This window comes from Strix aluco, chromosome 1 (genome assembly GCF_031877795.1).
Source record: "Strix aluco isolate bStrAlu1 chromosome 1, bStrAlu1.hap1, whole genome shotgun sequence".
NCBI classification, from domain to species: domain Eukaryota; kingdom Metazoa; phylum Chordata; class Aves; order Strigiformes; family Strigidae; genus Strix; species Strix aluco.
The window spans coordinates 118,571,518-118,588,349 of NC_133931.1; the positions used below are offsets into that span (position 1 = coordinate 118,571,518).

The 16,832-nt window shown below is 34.2% G+C and overlaps 1 protein-coding gene across 8 annotated transcripts in view; it reads left to right on the forward strand.

The window, feature by feature from the left end:
- CUL2 (cullin 2) overlaps window positions 1-14,895 on the forward strand; it is a 52,767-nt gene extending 37,872 nt beyond the window's left edge. For all 8 annotated transcript variants that reach the window (XM_074832382.1, XM_074832373.1, XM_074832427.1 and 5 more), the window contains 7 exons: window positions 449-601; window positions 988-1,065; window positions 4,575-4,641; window positions 5,820-6,022; window positions 8,577-8,678; window positions 9,416-9,532; window positions 14,247-14,895. In XM_074832382.1, coding sequence (XP_074688483.1) covers window positions 449-601; window positions 988-1,065; window positions 4,575-4,641; window positions 5,820-6,022; window positions 8,577-8,678; window positions 9,416-9,532; window positions 14,247-14,378 — 852 coding nt within the window. In that variant the 3' untranslated portion in view covers window positions 14,379-14,895. The remainder of the gene's footprint in view (window positions 1-448; window positions 602-987; window positions 1,066-4,574; window positions 4,642-5,819; window positions 6,023-8,576; window positions 8,679-9,415; window positions 9,533-14,246) is intronic.
- The last annotated feature ends 1,937 nt before the right edge of the window (window positions 14,896-16,832 follow it).

Below are 16,832 nucleotides of genomic sequence, written 5' to 3' on the forward strand. Positions count from 1 at the left end.
GAGCAGCAGAGGGTGTCAGAGATAACTTAGCAGTCAGTAGATCTTGTTTCTAATAGCTGAAGGGAAAAACTAATTTCTTGGTAGTCTGTGAAAGACATATGGCCAAGCATCACCTAGGCATTTGAGATTTTTATGAGGTTTTTGGTAGTTTTATTAAGTGTGTTCAAATAATTCATAATTACATTATAAAAGTACCAAGGACTTTCAAAAACTAGCTCTATCTTTCAATTTTATAAAACAGCACTGTTCATATAAATCAATGTATAGAAAGTGAAACTAAGATAAAAATCATAATTTTCTTTTGTAATGTTTGTTTTCTATTGTAGCTAGTGTTCTCTGTAAATGTTATAACACGTATTCTGACTACATTTTCATATTTTAGAAGTGAATATGCATGATTTATAAGTACTGTTTTCACTGTGAAACCTTTTACAATATTTCTTCACAGCAAGCCTGTGGTTATGAATTTACCAGCAAGCTCCATCGAATGTATACAGACATGAGTGTTAGTGCTGATCTCAACAATAAATTCAACAACTTTATCAAAAACCAGGACACGATTATAGATTTGGGAATTAGCTTTCAGATATATGTTCTACAGGTACTAATGTATGTTTATTACTATTGAGTTATTTGTACTTAATTTTTATGTTTCAATAACAAGTGAACAATTTTTCTGACTATGAATACTTCTCATATGGAAACGGACACCTTGTGATCATTGTGAAATAATTTATTTTCCTAGCATTTCTTTTTAAAATTAACCTGCTAGCACACTAAACAACAGTGATGTAAAATGCCTTGTTCTTGTCTTGAATTAATACTTTAGTGGGGCGTGCATAACGAGCAGTAAAAACTGAGCAGTAAAACTTCTGGTGTAAATTGAATGTCTTACAACATAATATACACTATAGATCTGTTTAATAGTGTTATTTTTTCTTAATGTAATGAAAATGTTAATGCTTTTATTTTTCCCAATACCTTTAGGCTGGTGCATGGCCTCTAACTCAGGCTCCTTCTTCTACATTTGCAATTCCTCAGGAACTGGAAAAAAGTGTACAGATGGTAGGTTAGTAGGGGGCTTCTTGTAAACATGTGGAAAATGTAAAATAACTCCAAATAAAAAATCATCACTCTAACAGAGAAAAACCTGAGCTGCTTCATTTTGCTTGTAAATCATGGCTATCCTGTTTCCAGTCCATATGAAATTTGGAAGGGTCACCCAAATGACATACTGAATTTATGTATGTATTGCATAGCTTTTCTTTATTTTTCACATCTCTCTTCTACACTTCGTGATTAATGAGGGAGATACTAATAAATACAATCAAATGAACTGCATTGATTCTTAGCTTTAAAACCAATTCCTGATATTTAGATAAAAGAAAATTTTGTTTCTAATACTAGATCTGAACAGATTTAATAGCAGATTAGAATGCAGACACAGGTTTCTTGTCCCATGTTTCATAGGAGCCATTCAAAATCAGGCTTTGTGGAAACTTCTTTTTATGAATTCTCAAAGCAGTAAAGGTTTTACTTTGGCGAGTAAATTATGTTATTATTTCTGCTTTGTAGAGGGGGAATATTTTATTACTTTTGATTATATTGACTATAATATTGACTATATTACTATATTTGATTATATTACTGTGTTCTAAATATTACCTGTACAATGTTTGTGTTAAAATACAGAATATATTTGTCGATCTCTGCTAAAGTGTATTTCATGGTGAAGTACATTTTAGGCAATAAAAATTTCATATTACTGGACACAACAGATTTTTTTTAAGCAGGCTTATACCTTAAATTGCTATCTGATGTAAATTACAATGGCAAATGTCTGTTCCTGCAGTGAAGGAAGAATTTTCATGTATTACTACTAAATATTAGAACAATTTACTCTGCTTTTATTTCCACTGTATTAAGTGGCACTTGATTTTAACAATGTAATAGTTTCCAACCCATCCTGTGGAACCACAGAAGGTGATTGTTGACATTTTGCTGGGTTTTATGGGCTTAAAATAGGAGTATTGTCAATTGTGCCTCATTGGAAAATTGTTACGGAGTTGCGTATCAGAAGCAGCTCAGAGTCTGGATTGCTTGCCTAACCTCACTGTTTTGCCAGTTTCAAGGAGCAAACTTATTCATGTGTCACCTAGCTAGAATTAATGCTCTAAATTATACTCATAATTCCCTGAGGAAACAGAACATGACCTTGGGGAGTCTTTGAAAAATTGGCAATGTCTGTCTCTACTATCAAGTTTGATCATTTGACCCATGAAGAGAGAGTTCTCTCAGGATTCTGGCTGGGATTTAGAAGGAAAAAAAGCATTCTGCAGTTGCACTCCAAAGTATGGGAATACCTCTGTAACTGGGCAAGCTGTTTAGCAGCTTTTCAGGCTCAAAGACTGATGGAGCTTCCTATAAATGTGTATTTATTTGAATGGAATACAAATACTGGTTTTCATACTATGTAATCTTGTGGGTGGAGAAACACCTGATTCTTAAAGAGGTCAAAAGTCCCCCTTTTTGTATTTTCCTTTGATGTTAATCAGAGTTGCCAGACCAAATCAGAGTAAGCCAGATTGATGTGTACACAGTGTTGGCTACGTGGGGTTTAGGGAGGTTTGATCCCATTTTAAGGAAAGGTTTTTTGAACTTGCTTAAGTTTTTCTCATTCCCAGAAAGTAGTTAGACCTCAAATTAGGATTGGTCTGCAAGCCACGCTTTCGTGATTATTCCAGATAAGAAGTATGAGAGCAAAATTTCTGATTTTTTTCTTTTTTTTTTCAAAAAGAAGCTTAAATACTAAAACTAAGGTAATGAAGATTTAGCAGGCACTTGCCAATATGTGCAGTCTGATTTGTTCCTCTTGGCTATAGGGGATTAAGGTCAGATTTATATTTTAATTTTTCTGTTGGCTTTTCAGCCAAATTTCAGTTATTTTCAGAGGACATCCAAGAGGATGCTGTAGCTACTAAAATTCTACTAAAAATCCCCATTTTTGTAGTCCTCCTTACAAGTACAATGATCATAGTCTGATATTACATATGTTAAAATAAAATACTGATTTTTACAAGCCTTGCCATAAACTTCACTTTAGTCTTTGCAGAAATTCTTCTTTTCCTTCCTGTCAGATTAACTTTTCTGTATCAGTTTAGCCCACAGAATAAGCAAGCTAGAAGCCATGTCTTCAAAAGGTTTTTTAAATATTCTGGAATACTTTTAATTGTTCTTCAAAATCCAGTGCTTCCTTTTGTTTCCTAGGGCTCTTTCTTATTCTCTTTCCATTGCTTGCAAGTTTCCAGGAATGGCAGGATTGATGATATATTTTCATATATAATATGAAAATAAGATGATTTTGCTGCTTCTCTGTAAATTTGATTTTTCTTGTCACAGTCCACAGGTCGTTTATGCTCTTCCTTCTCTTATTCTCTGTTGGTGAAATTAACATTTAAATGTACATAAATATAGCTTTGAAAGAATCTTCTAGGAATTGCATTCCTAGAGTCCTCTGGAAAGTGGTCTCATTTACAGTAGCCAGACTTGTGCAATTTAGTGCCTGATTTCATAGCTGCATAGCTAATTTTCACTTGCACAAAACCAAAAGAAGAGAGGAATTTTTAAGTTGCTTTTAAGGCCTTTTCTTGTTTAGAGGTTTTGGGGGTTTTTTTGTATTCCTGTTCTGCTATATATTTGTGTCTTTGTATAATTTAAATATCAGGAAAAAATACTTTTCCAGAATGATTGATGTAGCACTTCTCATAATGACAAGAAATTAATGTAAAAATCAAACTAAATCATAATTCTTTGTGAAAATAGGTTTTGGAAGGTTTCAACAGAAATTCGAGGATCTGTACTCACTCCTTGATTCTGAGATGTTTGCAAACTGTGTAGTTGTGTCTAGCATGAAACCCATACTGGAAGGTGGTAAAAACTGTGCCCATTTTCAAGCATGCTGTTTTGGGATTGCTCCTAGAAATATGTTCAGGAATGTAAGATGAGATTTGTCATGAAAATCAATGTGTGAAATACCTGTTAAGTAAAAGTTTATGTTTTTTGAAGGATGTTGTTAAAAAACAATCAGTAAAATGGATTTTCTGAATTGATTTTAAATAGGACATCAAAGCCATAGAATATAGAATGGTTTCATCAAGGTGAAAAAATAAAAATACACATGTTTTTATATGGAATTGGAAGGAACAAAATAGTAAAACCTAACAAGATTGATAGCTAAAACCTCCTAGAAATTCTTTTAAATTCAGTAGAGTTGATACTTGTTCGGAACACTCTTTAACTACAGTATTTTATGCTTTGAGAGTATGAATGTGTCAACGGTCTTTTTGGCTTAGTCATCAAGTGATATGTTAATATGTTCAAGTAGTTCAGTAAATGACTGATGTTCAGTCATCACCCATCTTCTATAGGAAAATGCAGTCATGAATTGGTCTGCAATGTTTGTCTCCAGTATGGTGAATCTAAAACCAGTATTTCTTCACTGGGGTGGTAGTGTGATAATAAACTATTGTGAGTAGTTATATGTGTGACTAATTGAAGTTCATTTTGTTTTGCAGTTTGAATTATTTTACAGTCAGCATTTTAGTGGAAGGAAGCTTACTTGGTTACATTATCTTTGTACAGGTAAAAATAAGTGCTTTGCTAAACTTATGCTTTATACAACTGACAATTACTTGTGAAAAGTCCTTTTCAAATGGCAACAGACTTTGGAGTTGGAACATTATGTTGCATTGAAAGTCAGCTGACTTACTTTGCATTTTAAATTAATTTAATATTTGCTGCTTAGTGTTTAAAAAATTTATGTTTTGTAAATTTGCATGTGTTATCTGTGATTTATTTAAATCCAAGTAAAACTAGAGTTGTACATTCTTAACTACAAAACAGCACTGCAGAACTGCTGAAGTTACTAACAATTGCCTGGAATTGTTTCTGCAGTATCAGATACCCCCTAGCTGAATATGAAATAGTATAATATGCATTCCTAAAATTATTTTACTCGGATATGTAAGTATCTCTGTAAATACATATATATATTTACTTATGTTTGTATTTACTATATAGAAATATACGTTAAAAAACATCTTAGAAGAGATAAAATTGTAACTTAGTTTAGTACGTAGCAGTCAATCGTATTTTATTTCAAGTGCTTTCAGTATCAGGCTTTAATGACTGAGCACCACAACATATTACATGGAGGTGAAAACCAGACTAGCATACGGTATAATATGATGAAAATTTAGTTCTGGTAGTAGAAGGTTGCCATTAACTCATTCTCACCTTCACACAGAAAATCTAAATTTGCTTTCGGGCAGATTTCTTCAGTGCTTTTTTTTTTTTTTTTAAATTTCAGGGGAATTTAAAGAATATAAAAATATTGTGAAAAATTTTTAGTGGACAAGTCTTTTATTTTGTTTTTAAGTCCTTCCTTGGAAACACTTTCCTGTAATCACTATTCTGTGATTCTGTGTAACCTATTACTATTTGAATTTTATGCATTGCAATGCATTGAGGCTATTTGGAATTTCCTTTTTTTATTTAAATTCGACACTCTAGGTTTCCTTTTTTATTGAAAACAGTATTGTTGTAGTATTCATAGTTAATCAGAGGGAGTTTTGTTGCACACCTCATTCTATATGTGTAAATTCACACCACCAGTTTTCATCTTCCTATTCCAAGTGTTAAATGCATACTTAGGTGTGAGTTGAATGTCTGGAAATGTACGAGGAGCTCTAGTAGTTAGGCTTCAGATGACTTTTCAGCACATTCCATCAGTTTATAAAATACTGCTTCTATCATTACAGGTGAAGTAAAAATGAATTATTTGTGCAAACCTTATGTAGCCATGGTCACAACATACCAAATGGCAGTCTTGCTTGCCTTCAACAACAGTGAAACTGTCAGTTACAAGGAGCTTCAGGATAGTACACAAATGAATGAGAAGGAACTGACAAAAACCATCAAATCCTTACTTGATGTCAAAATGATCAACCATGATTCAGACAAGGTATGCAGTAATGATATTAAACTGTTTCATGTTGTCAGTCTTGTGATTCTAATATTTGTTGAGGGCTCTTTTTAATATACTACAGTAGGGCTTTTTTAATATAATAGAATCCACTTTTTTTTTTCTAAACTGTATTATTGACCCTTGTGAACAGTTATAAACCTGTATTTATGAGGGAAGAGATGGGAGGAAGTAGACTATCTGTGTCATATAGGCTCTCTATGCCTGTTACAGCATGGTATGTTGAGAAGGTAATAATGCTAGGACTGTTTATGGTTTCTGTTGCATTTCATCGACATGGCTTTAGATTCACTGCCTTTGGAGGGGAATGTTCTTTAAATACACCACTTTAAAAGTTGTACAGAATCATGGGAAGGAGCCTGAGTAGTAAACCAAAGAGTTTACAGAGATCCTAAAAAAAACAACTGTGGAATTAAGAGACTGAAAGCAACAGCAACCATGTTCTTCCTTGCTAACGGATTGCAGGAGGAGGGAGGAGGAGGAAAGAGAGCAAGGAGGGCTTGTGTGAGAGGATTTTTGCTGCGATTTGCCAAACTATCCTTCCATGAGTTTCATGGAATTCCAGTGATACCTGAGCTTTGTTTGTGGTTAAGGCAATGGTTGATACAGGTTCTGTTCCTGACTCTGCCTCATGCTTCTGTACAACCTATATGAAACCAGTTACCATTTTTCCCTGTACAGCGAAGGGCACAGATATCTGCTGTGTAAGAAACACTACAGAAGTGCCTGTGTGTACCATACAAACTTTAGCATGTGCTTCCAGCTAGCCCAAAAAGCCTGTTATTCAGACAGTATCAGGTAGAAGAAACTTGAGATAGGCTGTTCGCTTCATTTATGAGATGAAATCCAAAGCTGCTCTGATAGCTGCTTTTTTTTTTTTTTAACCAGGAAAATATTAGAAAATGGTAAGTGAGATCACAAGGAGAGTCTGATGCTTGACTGAAGCATAGGACTTGCTTCCCATATGTAGAAATGAGCTCAGGTTGGAACAGTGGCTGGGAAGATGTCTGTTAAGCCACGGGTGAAATATAACCCTGGGAGCTATTACAGAAAGCAGTGAAGTTTTTCATAATCATAGAAAGTTGCCCATTATTTAAAGGATTTAGATTTATTTATGTCTGCTGTATAAGGTTTCCCAGTTTCTTTAAGCATATGTCATTGAAGAGTGAATGATAGCTTTCCAACCCTTTTACCTTTTAATGTTTACCACTGCATTTCTGGTTCTTTAACTTCCAGGCTATGTATTGAAACATCTCTGCTAATTCTGTTTTCTTTGCACTCCATCCAGCAGTGTGAAAGCAGATCTGTAGACAGTCTATCAGCTTACTTACTGAATAAGCCAGTGAACTTTTGTGACTTAAGCAATGAAATTAAATACAGTAACTTCTCTTAACCTGTATCTGAGCTACACAGAAAAGTACATCGTATTAAATGTTGTAGTTTACTTTTGTTTGTTTGGGTTTTTTTGAAAGAGGGAAAATAAAATCTTTTGGCAAAATCTTTATTGGTTTATTGGAATAATGCCTTTTGAGTTCATGCACAACACAATTTATTTTGGTTTATACTCAACCATGTAAGCAGAATAATGCTAAAATTTAATGTTAGCTTATATTTTTTAAAGCTGTCAGTCTTTGCCCTTTCATGTTAAATTTTCTATACTATGCCTGGATATTATAAAATGTTATAATAAAGTATAGTTGTTGCAGAAAAAAAAATAGAATTAATACTGGTTTGAGTATATATTTAAATAAATATTGACTGTGTTTACTAAAGTATTTGCGCTTGAGGCAACCATAATTTGGCAAGATTTCAAAGTCTAAGAAGTCCAGTAACTTCATTCTGCTGGAAATTGGTAATATTTGTACAGAGTCTTGCCTGGAAACTGCAAAGATTGGTCAGGTCATCCTTTTAGTTGAATATAAAGATGTTTGGACTGCAGGGACTAGTTACCATTTATTGAAAGAAATGGACTTTTACATGTGGAAAAGAATTGAGATTCTGACAGGAAAAAATTAGAAATGTACAGATAGATATGGAACTGTAGAAGTTGCAGCTTGTCAACAGTTTCTGCTGTAACATAAGAAAAAATGCTTAGATGGTTTTCTTTAAGTTCTGGAAGGCAACATTAGTAATAGTTGTGAAAGCAGCAGCTCGCTCTCTTTGAGGTTCTGACATATATAAATGCAAATCCTACTTTCTTCGTAGGGATAAAATGAGTTTAAATGGAGAGTGCTTGCAACTAAGATGAGCTGTTGAAGTATTAAAACAGAAATTACTTTAATCATATTGACTTGTTACAAAATTCATGTATTTCAGAATTCTTTATAGTGTTTTCTAAAATAGACTTGATTTCTAGGTTAGTTAAACTGTAGCTTAAAAGGTTGACCTCGTTCAAGTGGCATTTTAGAATTTCCGGCTACAAATCTTAACTTTTTTATATGTATGCAAGCCCCTAACTGTGATTTTTTTCGAAGTAAATTGTTATTATTTTCTGGTTCCATTTCTGATTTTTTAAAAAGTTTCTTTATTGCAGGAAGATATAGAGGTAGAGTCTACATTTTCATTAAATATGAACTTCAGCAGTAAACGAACAAAATTTAAAATTACTACGTCAATGCAGAAAGACACGCCACAGGCAAGTATTCTTCGGTGCTTCTAGCTTGAACAGCTTCGGAAGCTTATTTTTCTAAAACCAAATTTATTGTATTAGTTTGATGTAAGCAGATGTAAGAGTCCCTGTGTAAGATTACAACACCGTAAAGAAATTATTTAAGTTTAAAGCTTAAGCACTGCAAATTTTTTTGTACTTAAAATATAGGCAGAAGAAGATGGAATAGGGAATAAGAAAGTAGAAGAAAAAGATAAACAAGAGCTATTCCTCTTGTACCAAGTGTGATTGACATTTAACTTGTCTTATCTAATGAGACTTTTTTGTTGGTGGTGTTTGTAAAAGCAACTTATTCCAGGAACAGCAGAACCAATCAACTCTACTTTCCTATGATTTTGTGTCCTTTGGCAACTAAAATTAACTCCAGTGTTGATAATCTGTGTTTCCTCTGTATCTCCTAAAACACAGGATTTTGTACAAGAGACGTATGTGCTGCCAAACTCAATACATTATAGTAAATTCTGCCTGCCTTTCTCCCTAGCAAAAATGCTGGTTTGGACGTCTCTTCCCTACCTTCCTGCTGACTTTCATGAAACCTGGTATTCTTCATTTATGGAAGTACTTTGCCTGGAGTTGAACTTCACCTAGATTTTTGTATTAATTGACCACTTCTAATAAAGTAAAAATATAGATTCAAGATACTTTTATGAAGTCTTTATCGATCTTAATATATTTTAAGCATTACTGTTCTTCCTGTATTGCAGGAGATGGAGCAGACCAGAAGTGCTGTAGATGAAGACAGAAAAATGTATCTTCAAGCTGCTATAGTCCGTATCATGAAAGCACGTAAAGTGTTGCGACATAATGCTCTTATTCAGGAGGTAAGATAAAATCCTCTTCTTAAGCATGATTTGATGAAAATCTTCAGCATAGTTGGGTAAAACATCTGACCACAAAACTCTCCCATGTCAGAACTAATACCTCAGTGAAATTAGTGAGAATTTCACTGGAGTCTACTTTGAACTGCAGTACTGGAGCACTACCTGTGATCCCTCAATCTTGTAAATGTGTCTTAGCACTAAAGCATTAAGTGCCTCTGTGCTTGCTTTTTCCTGTTGGTTGGTTCTATGCTGACAGATGTTGTATCCTGTAAGAATCATTGCCAGACCTATAGGTTCAGTTGAAAACCTGAGTAAGGATATTCTAGGTATGGAATTTCCACAGAAGCACCTAACCAATTTTGAGCTCTAATGGTGATTTTATTCTAATTCATGACTTAAATTATTAAAGTTGTCTGAGTATGTAGACATGTATTTCTTAATCTCCCTTTCCCATGAAACGGTACAGTTGTCTAGATTTTTTAGGTTCTACATTAATGATCTGTGAACTATCACAGACTGGCTGGGAAGGAAGTGCTGTTTCTTTTGGTTTTCTCCCACTTTCCCATTTGTGCTAGTTGCCTGCCTAATTGTATTTCTTATTCCAGCCTAGCCTTTCCTCCTACCAACCAGTTCCCAGTTCAAATTTTTTCAGCCTTCCAAAGTATTCTTCAGTCTAATTCATTCTTGTGTCTCCTAAGTCTTGCTGGATAGCCTCAGAGTGGACTGGTGGGAGAGGAAATAAAGATTCCTGCTTTATTCAACCATTTTGAGCATGGAGGTGGAGAAGCATTCAGTCATTTGAGATATGCTGTGTGCTTTCTGTCTTGTGGTGATGGAGGAAAGTTTACCACATCCACCACTTAATTTTTATTTCCTAAAATTAATAAGCAGCTACAGAGGGCTTGTAAGCCTAGAACTGGCGATGTGAGACATCTTAAAGGTTTTGGATGTTGAAATAGTGCTTGTACACAACTACTCTCTGAAAACAAGCTTAATTTAAGAAATCTGATTTTGAATATCTAAAAGATGCAGCAGTGTAGGTCCTGATTATTCTCTAAAGCTTCGGTTATTTGGTTGCTTAAATCATCCATGCAGTTATGATGAAATCCTGTAAGAATTTACAGCTAAAACTAGAAAATGGTAGGCAAACCCTGTTTCATCTTTAAAAATACTTCTTTCTCCCTACTCAATTTCCTAGAAAAAGTTTTCGAAGTGTACTTTGCTTGAGACCAGTTTATAAAGTGGAATAGATTACAAATGTTCATCTTTTGGAAACAAAAAATCCTTTCTGATGGCTTCTTCCTGTATTTAACTCAGGGAGCACTGTACAACGTGCCTCTGCTGCGTTTTGCTCTTGCAGTACTCTTGCAGAAGAGTATGGTCTATTAACATCACAAGCTTTTTCATGCTTTGCAAGAAAGGTGGCTATTTTGATTGTTACTCAGTTACAAACTAAATAGAGAGCAAAGATGGTGCTCCATTCATCTATCACCAGCCACATCCACCCTGTATTGTTTTTTCACCTCAGCTTTTAACTAAGTTTATGACACTTTTGAAAATCATATCCTTTATCATCTAGTCTTTAGTTCTCAATTTTGAATACTATTTAAATCCCAGATGGATTAGAGCGCTTAAAAGGCTAGGCTTCTCAATAATTGATACCTTTGCTGCAGTATAGTGTGGGGACCTGATGTAGCCTTAGATGAGCAGCTGTGAAACCTCAAACAATAAGGTGAAGCAGTACAAAACTCCACTAGGGTTAATTTTTCCTTCTTTTGCACTCTGAATTAATTTGTGCCAATCTCCATGCTGCCTCAGTTGAGCTGTTACTGGGACCTGAGCTTTATTCTTTAAAATGTTGGGTGTCTTCTCTACAGTCTGTGCTATAGATGTACCCTTAGGCACTTGAGAAATTATTGCCAGGTCTTAGAGCAAATTGTGAGGAGACATGTTTTTGTATAGTTAATAAACATGAAGATGAAAATCTCGTGTTAAGTGGAAATTTTACCTAGTTATGTCTGCATTGAGCTCAGTAACTTGTTTTGCTTCATGTTGTATGAATAAGGCCAAACTGCCAGGTGGTTCTAAGTTGAACACGCTCAGCTTTCTCACTAGACTGACATTTATTATAAAATTAATAACCATCACTTCTATTAAACTTTTAGAGTATGCATAACTAACTTCTTGTCTGTCTGACTTCTTTTTTTCTCTGTTAACCTTGTAGTAAGATTTGATTTACTGTCAAAAGCCTTTTTATTTCTTAAAACATGAGTTTATGATATTTACTAATGTTACTTTTATCATGATGTTTATATACTTATATATAATGTATTCACTTAAAATTTCTAGTCTGACTTCTTGAGGATTAAGAATGAATCTTTTGAAAGGAAGTCTGTTTACTATGAATGGTTAATATTTTCTCACTTCATTAATATTTTTTTCTGAGACATAAGGGTAGGATTATGCTGTTATTAGAGATATGATTGAAAGACTCCTAGTCTTAACATAGTTAGGTCTGATTCTAACAGACTGCAGCACCACACATTTCATTTACGGTGAGGTGTCCAAGAAAATACTCAAGACTCTTGGTAGACCTGTATATGTCAGAGTGTAGTCTTTGCTGAATTGTTAATTGTGTTAGATATGCCCTGATAGTTTTACTTTCAGCTCCACGCTGCAGTTGCTTGCAGAATGAGGTAGCTTTTCCCTTAAAATGAGTAAAAGTCAGTGGGAGTAGTGGAAGGGAAAGGTCAATGCAGTCATTACCAGAAAATTTTTTATTCTATCAAGTATTCTTATCCATCCTTCTTGATTGTATTATCTTTGATAAAACCAAAACCAAAAAAACCTTAGCAATACAAAATTCTATTTTTTCTTCTCTCTGTCTAAGTAAATACATGAAGTATGATGATAACCATCAGTTTGAGTGTAGGGCTGTGAAGTTAGGTGAAATCTGAGCAGATATATTAGCTTGTTAGCACCAAGTTTCTTCTCATTTGTACTGCTGTGGAACATACCAGACCCTTGGCTGCTAGCCCAACAAAACTCACTCTTTTGAGCTTTTTGTTTGCTTTTCTGGGTGAGTTCTACCTGGTGAGTTCTGTTGGCTCACAAAGGGCTCCAGCAAGCTCTAGAGCTGGGACAGAGCCAGCCATGAAAAGTTGTAAAGAAAACAGGAAATCCAGCTGAAATAAAAATCACTTTCTTTACAGAACAAATGAGCAACTGCAGGCAAAATGTATTGTGACACTTGAGTAGGAAGATCTTTTGTTTGAAAAATTTTCCAAGTTAATAGGTATGCATATTCTGTTACTACACACCATTTCCTCCTCTTCTCTACAAGAGAATGGGCAAAACTGAGAACTGCTAAGAGACATCTGAAGTTTTTCCTGCAGTGGCAGTTTCTTCCACAATGCATATATAGATTTGTTGTTACAATAAATAATTTTGTATTGTATGTATTACGAAGTTTCATTGTAGCCAGATGGAACTTGCCAAATTGTAGGTCTATGCAGTGACTGAAGAAAGAGAGGTTAATCCTGATTGTCTCAAATTGTATAGGAAAGGAGGTCAGCGGTAGGGGGACTCCACTTACACCTTCCAGGCAGCTGAGCAGTTGGAGTGCCTTCCAGGACTGGGTATACAGCACTACATGGGCTGGAACTTAGACAAAACACGACAAAACCAGCTCACATCTCATATCCTGGCAGCTGCAACAGCAATAAAGTAGTGTAACCTTACAAGATGATTACTAGTTGGGCTGTGTCTTTTGTGATGGAAAATGTCATCTAGGGCTTTTCAGCAAATTTCCCAAAAAAGAAGTGTTATTTTTTTCTTACAAATTTGATTGTCTAGTGCAGTACAATCTCTGAGGGTAGGCTGCATTTTTAATGTATTTAAACTGTGCTATTCAAGAACGAATAAGGTCTTACAGCATTATAGTCAGATTTTTTGGTAATTTGCAACATGTCTTTTTAATGCTATAAAGAAAATACAGGTTTCACAAATCTTTATTAAATGAAAATGTCTTCTCTATCTTTTTATGATAACCAAAGTGGTGATGGATGAAAAGAAAATTGAGTTCAACTTTAGAGGTAGTTTTGAAAAATACACTCGAATGAAATTTAAGCAAGCATTCAAAATTGCATAAGCTATTAACAAAAATAAGATTAACACATTCTTCGGGCATTTAATTTCTGAGTAAGACTGACGTAACTCAAACAAAATTTGCGAGTCCATAAATTAAATATTTCAGAACAATGAAGTTATATAAACAGAAGTAAAAGGGACCTAGTTTAGGAAGAGAAGTCAGTTAGCAAAGCCAGCATGGAAAGGCACGTGGTTTTACTAAATTTTCACTTTGCTTAAACTGTGATAATGGTGAAGAAATGTGTTAATATTAGATTAATATTTAACCTGAATATTTCTCTTCATTTGTACCATGACAAATTAAGCAAGCAAGAGGACTGAAAAGATCTGGTTAGCATCAAGGCGACTGAACCATTGAGCCTGAGCAGTCAGTTTAAGTATCCTGGCACTAATGTATGGAGATGCTTTGTTGGTTGTTATAAATGAACTATTCCAAGTTTATTTAATCCTGTCTTTAAAAAGAAAAATGTCCTAGGTTTGTCTTAAAACACTTAATGAATATTTGTATAGCATTTATAACTGTTGTAAATAAACATAACACAAAACCCATGTCTGTCTTTTGCAGGTTATTAGCCAATCAAGAGCTAGATTTAATCCAAGTATCAGCATGATTAAGAAGTGTATTGAAGTTCTGATAGACAAACAGTACATAGAGCGAAGCCAGGCCTCTGCAGACGAATACAGTTATGTAGCATGATGTTGTGCTATCCTGCAGGTATGATTGTAAGGAGATCATTGCTGTCACTGTTTGGTGTGTTCCTGTGGGAAGAGGCAGGCCTGTGCCTCCATAATTGGTCACTTGGCAGCCCCTGTTTTTCTGCTGTTTACAACATCACCAGTGCCATGTCATGAGCGTCAATGAAAATGCCTATAGATATTTCAAGCTCATGTCATTATGACATTTCTTAAAACTTTACTAAAAGAACGAGTGAAGTATTGCTGAAATGTGGAAAATTGGTTGGGTACCATGCTTTTTTTTTTTCTTCCCCTTTCACGTTTGCAGTTGATGTTTTTTAATGTATCTTAAGACAAAGTTAAAAAAAAAAAAAAAACCAACAAAAAATTAAAAAAAGACCAAAAAACAAAAAAAACCAACCTAAATATTGTAATATGACAGATAACCTAATAATTGTATCTACATTAAAATGTAAAAAAAATGACAGACATGATACTGCTGCTTGTCAAATAAAAAAATAAAGTTATATAATGTGTCTTGAACGTCTGTAAATATTATTCAGACCTGAAAGAGTAAAAATAATGTTATGTGTTTGGGCTTTGGATAACCTCAGAAGTAGATCTGATGTAAGAACTAATTTATATAAAACTGAATAGCAGGTATGTTATGTTTGATGTGATTATAAAAAAATATTTATGGTTATGTGCACACCTTGTTTTCTTGAGATTAGGCTCATTTACATTCTTAGTGCCTGAAGACCTACTCTGTGTCTGTTAATCTCACACTGTAGGAATATGTTACAAGAGAAAATAAACAGACGTTTGAGGGGATTTGAGTAGTGTAGTTCACAAAGAGTTAGGAATGGTTATCATGAACATCAGAGATATAGTTCAGTGGCTTGTGAAACCACCCTGTTAATGGGAAAGAATATAGTAGACTGGTAATTGAAAAATGTTGTTTCACTAATGTATTGGGTAGAAACACTACACGAGTAGGTATCTATGTTTGTTTTCACATAAGCCCATACTGTTTTTTTTTCTTGTTTTCCTTCCTGACTCATATTTTCCTCTGCCCCAATTAGATTTCTAGCTATTTGGTCAGGACAAGAAATCCATGGGCTATTTCATGTCCTGCGTTATTCATCAGGGGTGGCATGGTGAATCTTCACTCTCACATAAGCAAAGTATAGTTTTAAAAGGTACTAACTCTACCACTGGAAGCATTTGGAGTTTAAGAGCATGAAGAGTGTGAACACACTGAATGCCAGCTGCAGAAAAGAACTTCCTCATGGCTATGCCTGCAATTATCATTGACAGGATAAATATTAAGTTAACTTTAAATGTTCTATTTTTGCCAAATTTTACGTGTGTGCATATAAAAATATATATGTAGATGTATATTATTTGCAATATTTTTTTAGATTGTGTGATATTTCATTACCTACTAAAAGTCCACAGATCAATAATTAATTTTAAAGGAAAAACCCTTTGGGGGAAGCTTTTTCCTTCCTTTTTCTTTTTCTAGTTCTTCGCTGTATGAAAGTTTTCTCTCTGACTCTCAGATTGTTGCTGTCTCTTATTTCTTAAGTGGCATTGCATTCAGATTTTATCTGGAGGGTATAGTAAACTTTCTATAGTTAACTAGGAAGTGCATCAAGAAGTGGTAATATGTTTTCCTTATGTGGATTTTGCTGAGAGCAAATAAAGGGCAATAAACAATGAAGGGCACTAAACATTTCTTCTGTATTTATGGTATTTTATCCCACTACACGAAGCTTTAGATATTTTAAATGGATTTATGTCTTAAAGAAGTGAGTTTTTTAACTGATCTGAATGTGGTGCAGTAAGTCATTGTCTAAAGTGGTAGTTCAGAGTTGTATGTGTGTGTTGGGAGACAGCAAAGGTGCTTATAGTGTCACTAAGGGTAGAAACAGGAGACACATTAGCATAGATTTTGACTGGAGTGACTTTTAATCTCTTCCAGTGTGAAATTTTTCTGTGCTTTATAAAAAGTAATTCAATAATTCTTATGACAAAAAATTGAATAGAGGGAATATTCTATGACTCAATTGAAAAAATAGAAAAAATATTGCCTGACCATTGAATCATAGGATCCTTTCTCCAGAAAACAAACTAATGGTGACACCAAAGCTTCTGGAAACAAATGTGTTTTATCTTGTAACTTGTGTATGAGTCAACAGATTTTACTCTTGTTTCTTCATAAAAGGGTTAATAAAAGCTTTATTTAAATATAGATTGCAGTAGCAAAATTTTAAGACTGAGTTTGAAAAAGCCTTAACAAATTTATTTTCAGAATCACTTCAGAGACAAAACAAAAACTTTACTGCTCTAGCCCAAACGTGTAAGGTTTTAGCATTACCTTATCTCTGAATTTTTGCATACCTAAACCATCAAAAGTAGCATTTTGTTTTTCAGATAAGCATGCTGCTGAGTTGAGACATGTTTAGTGAGTTAA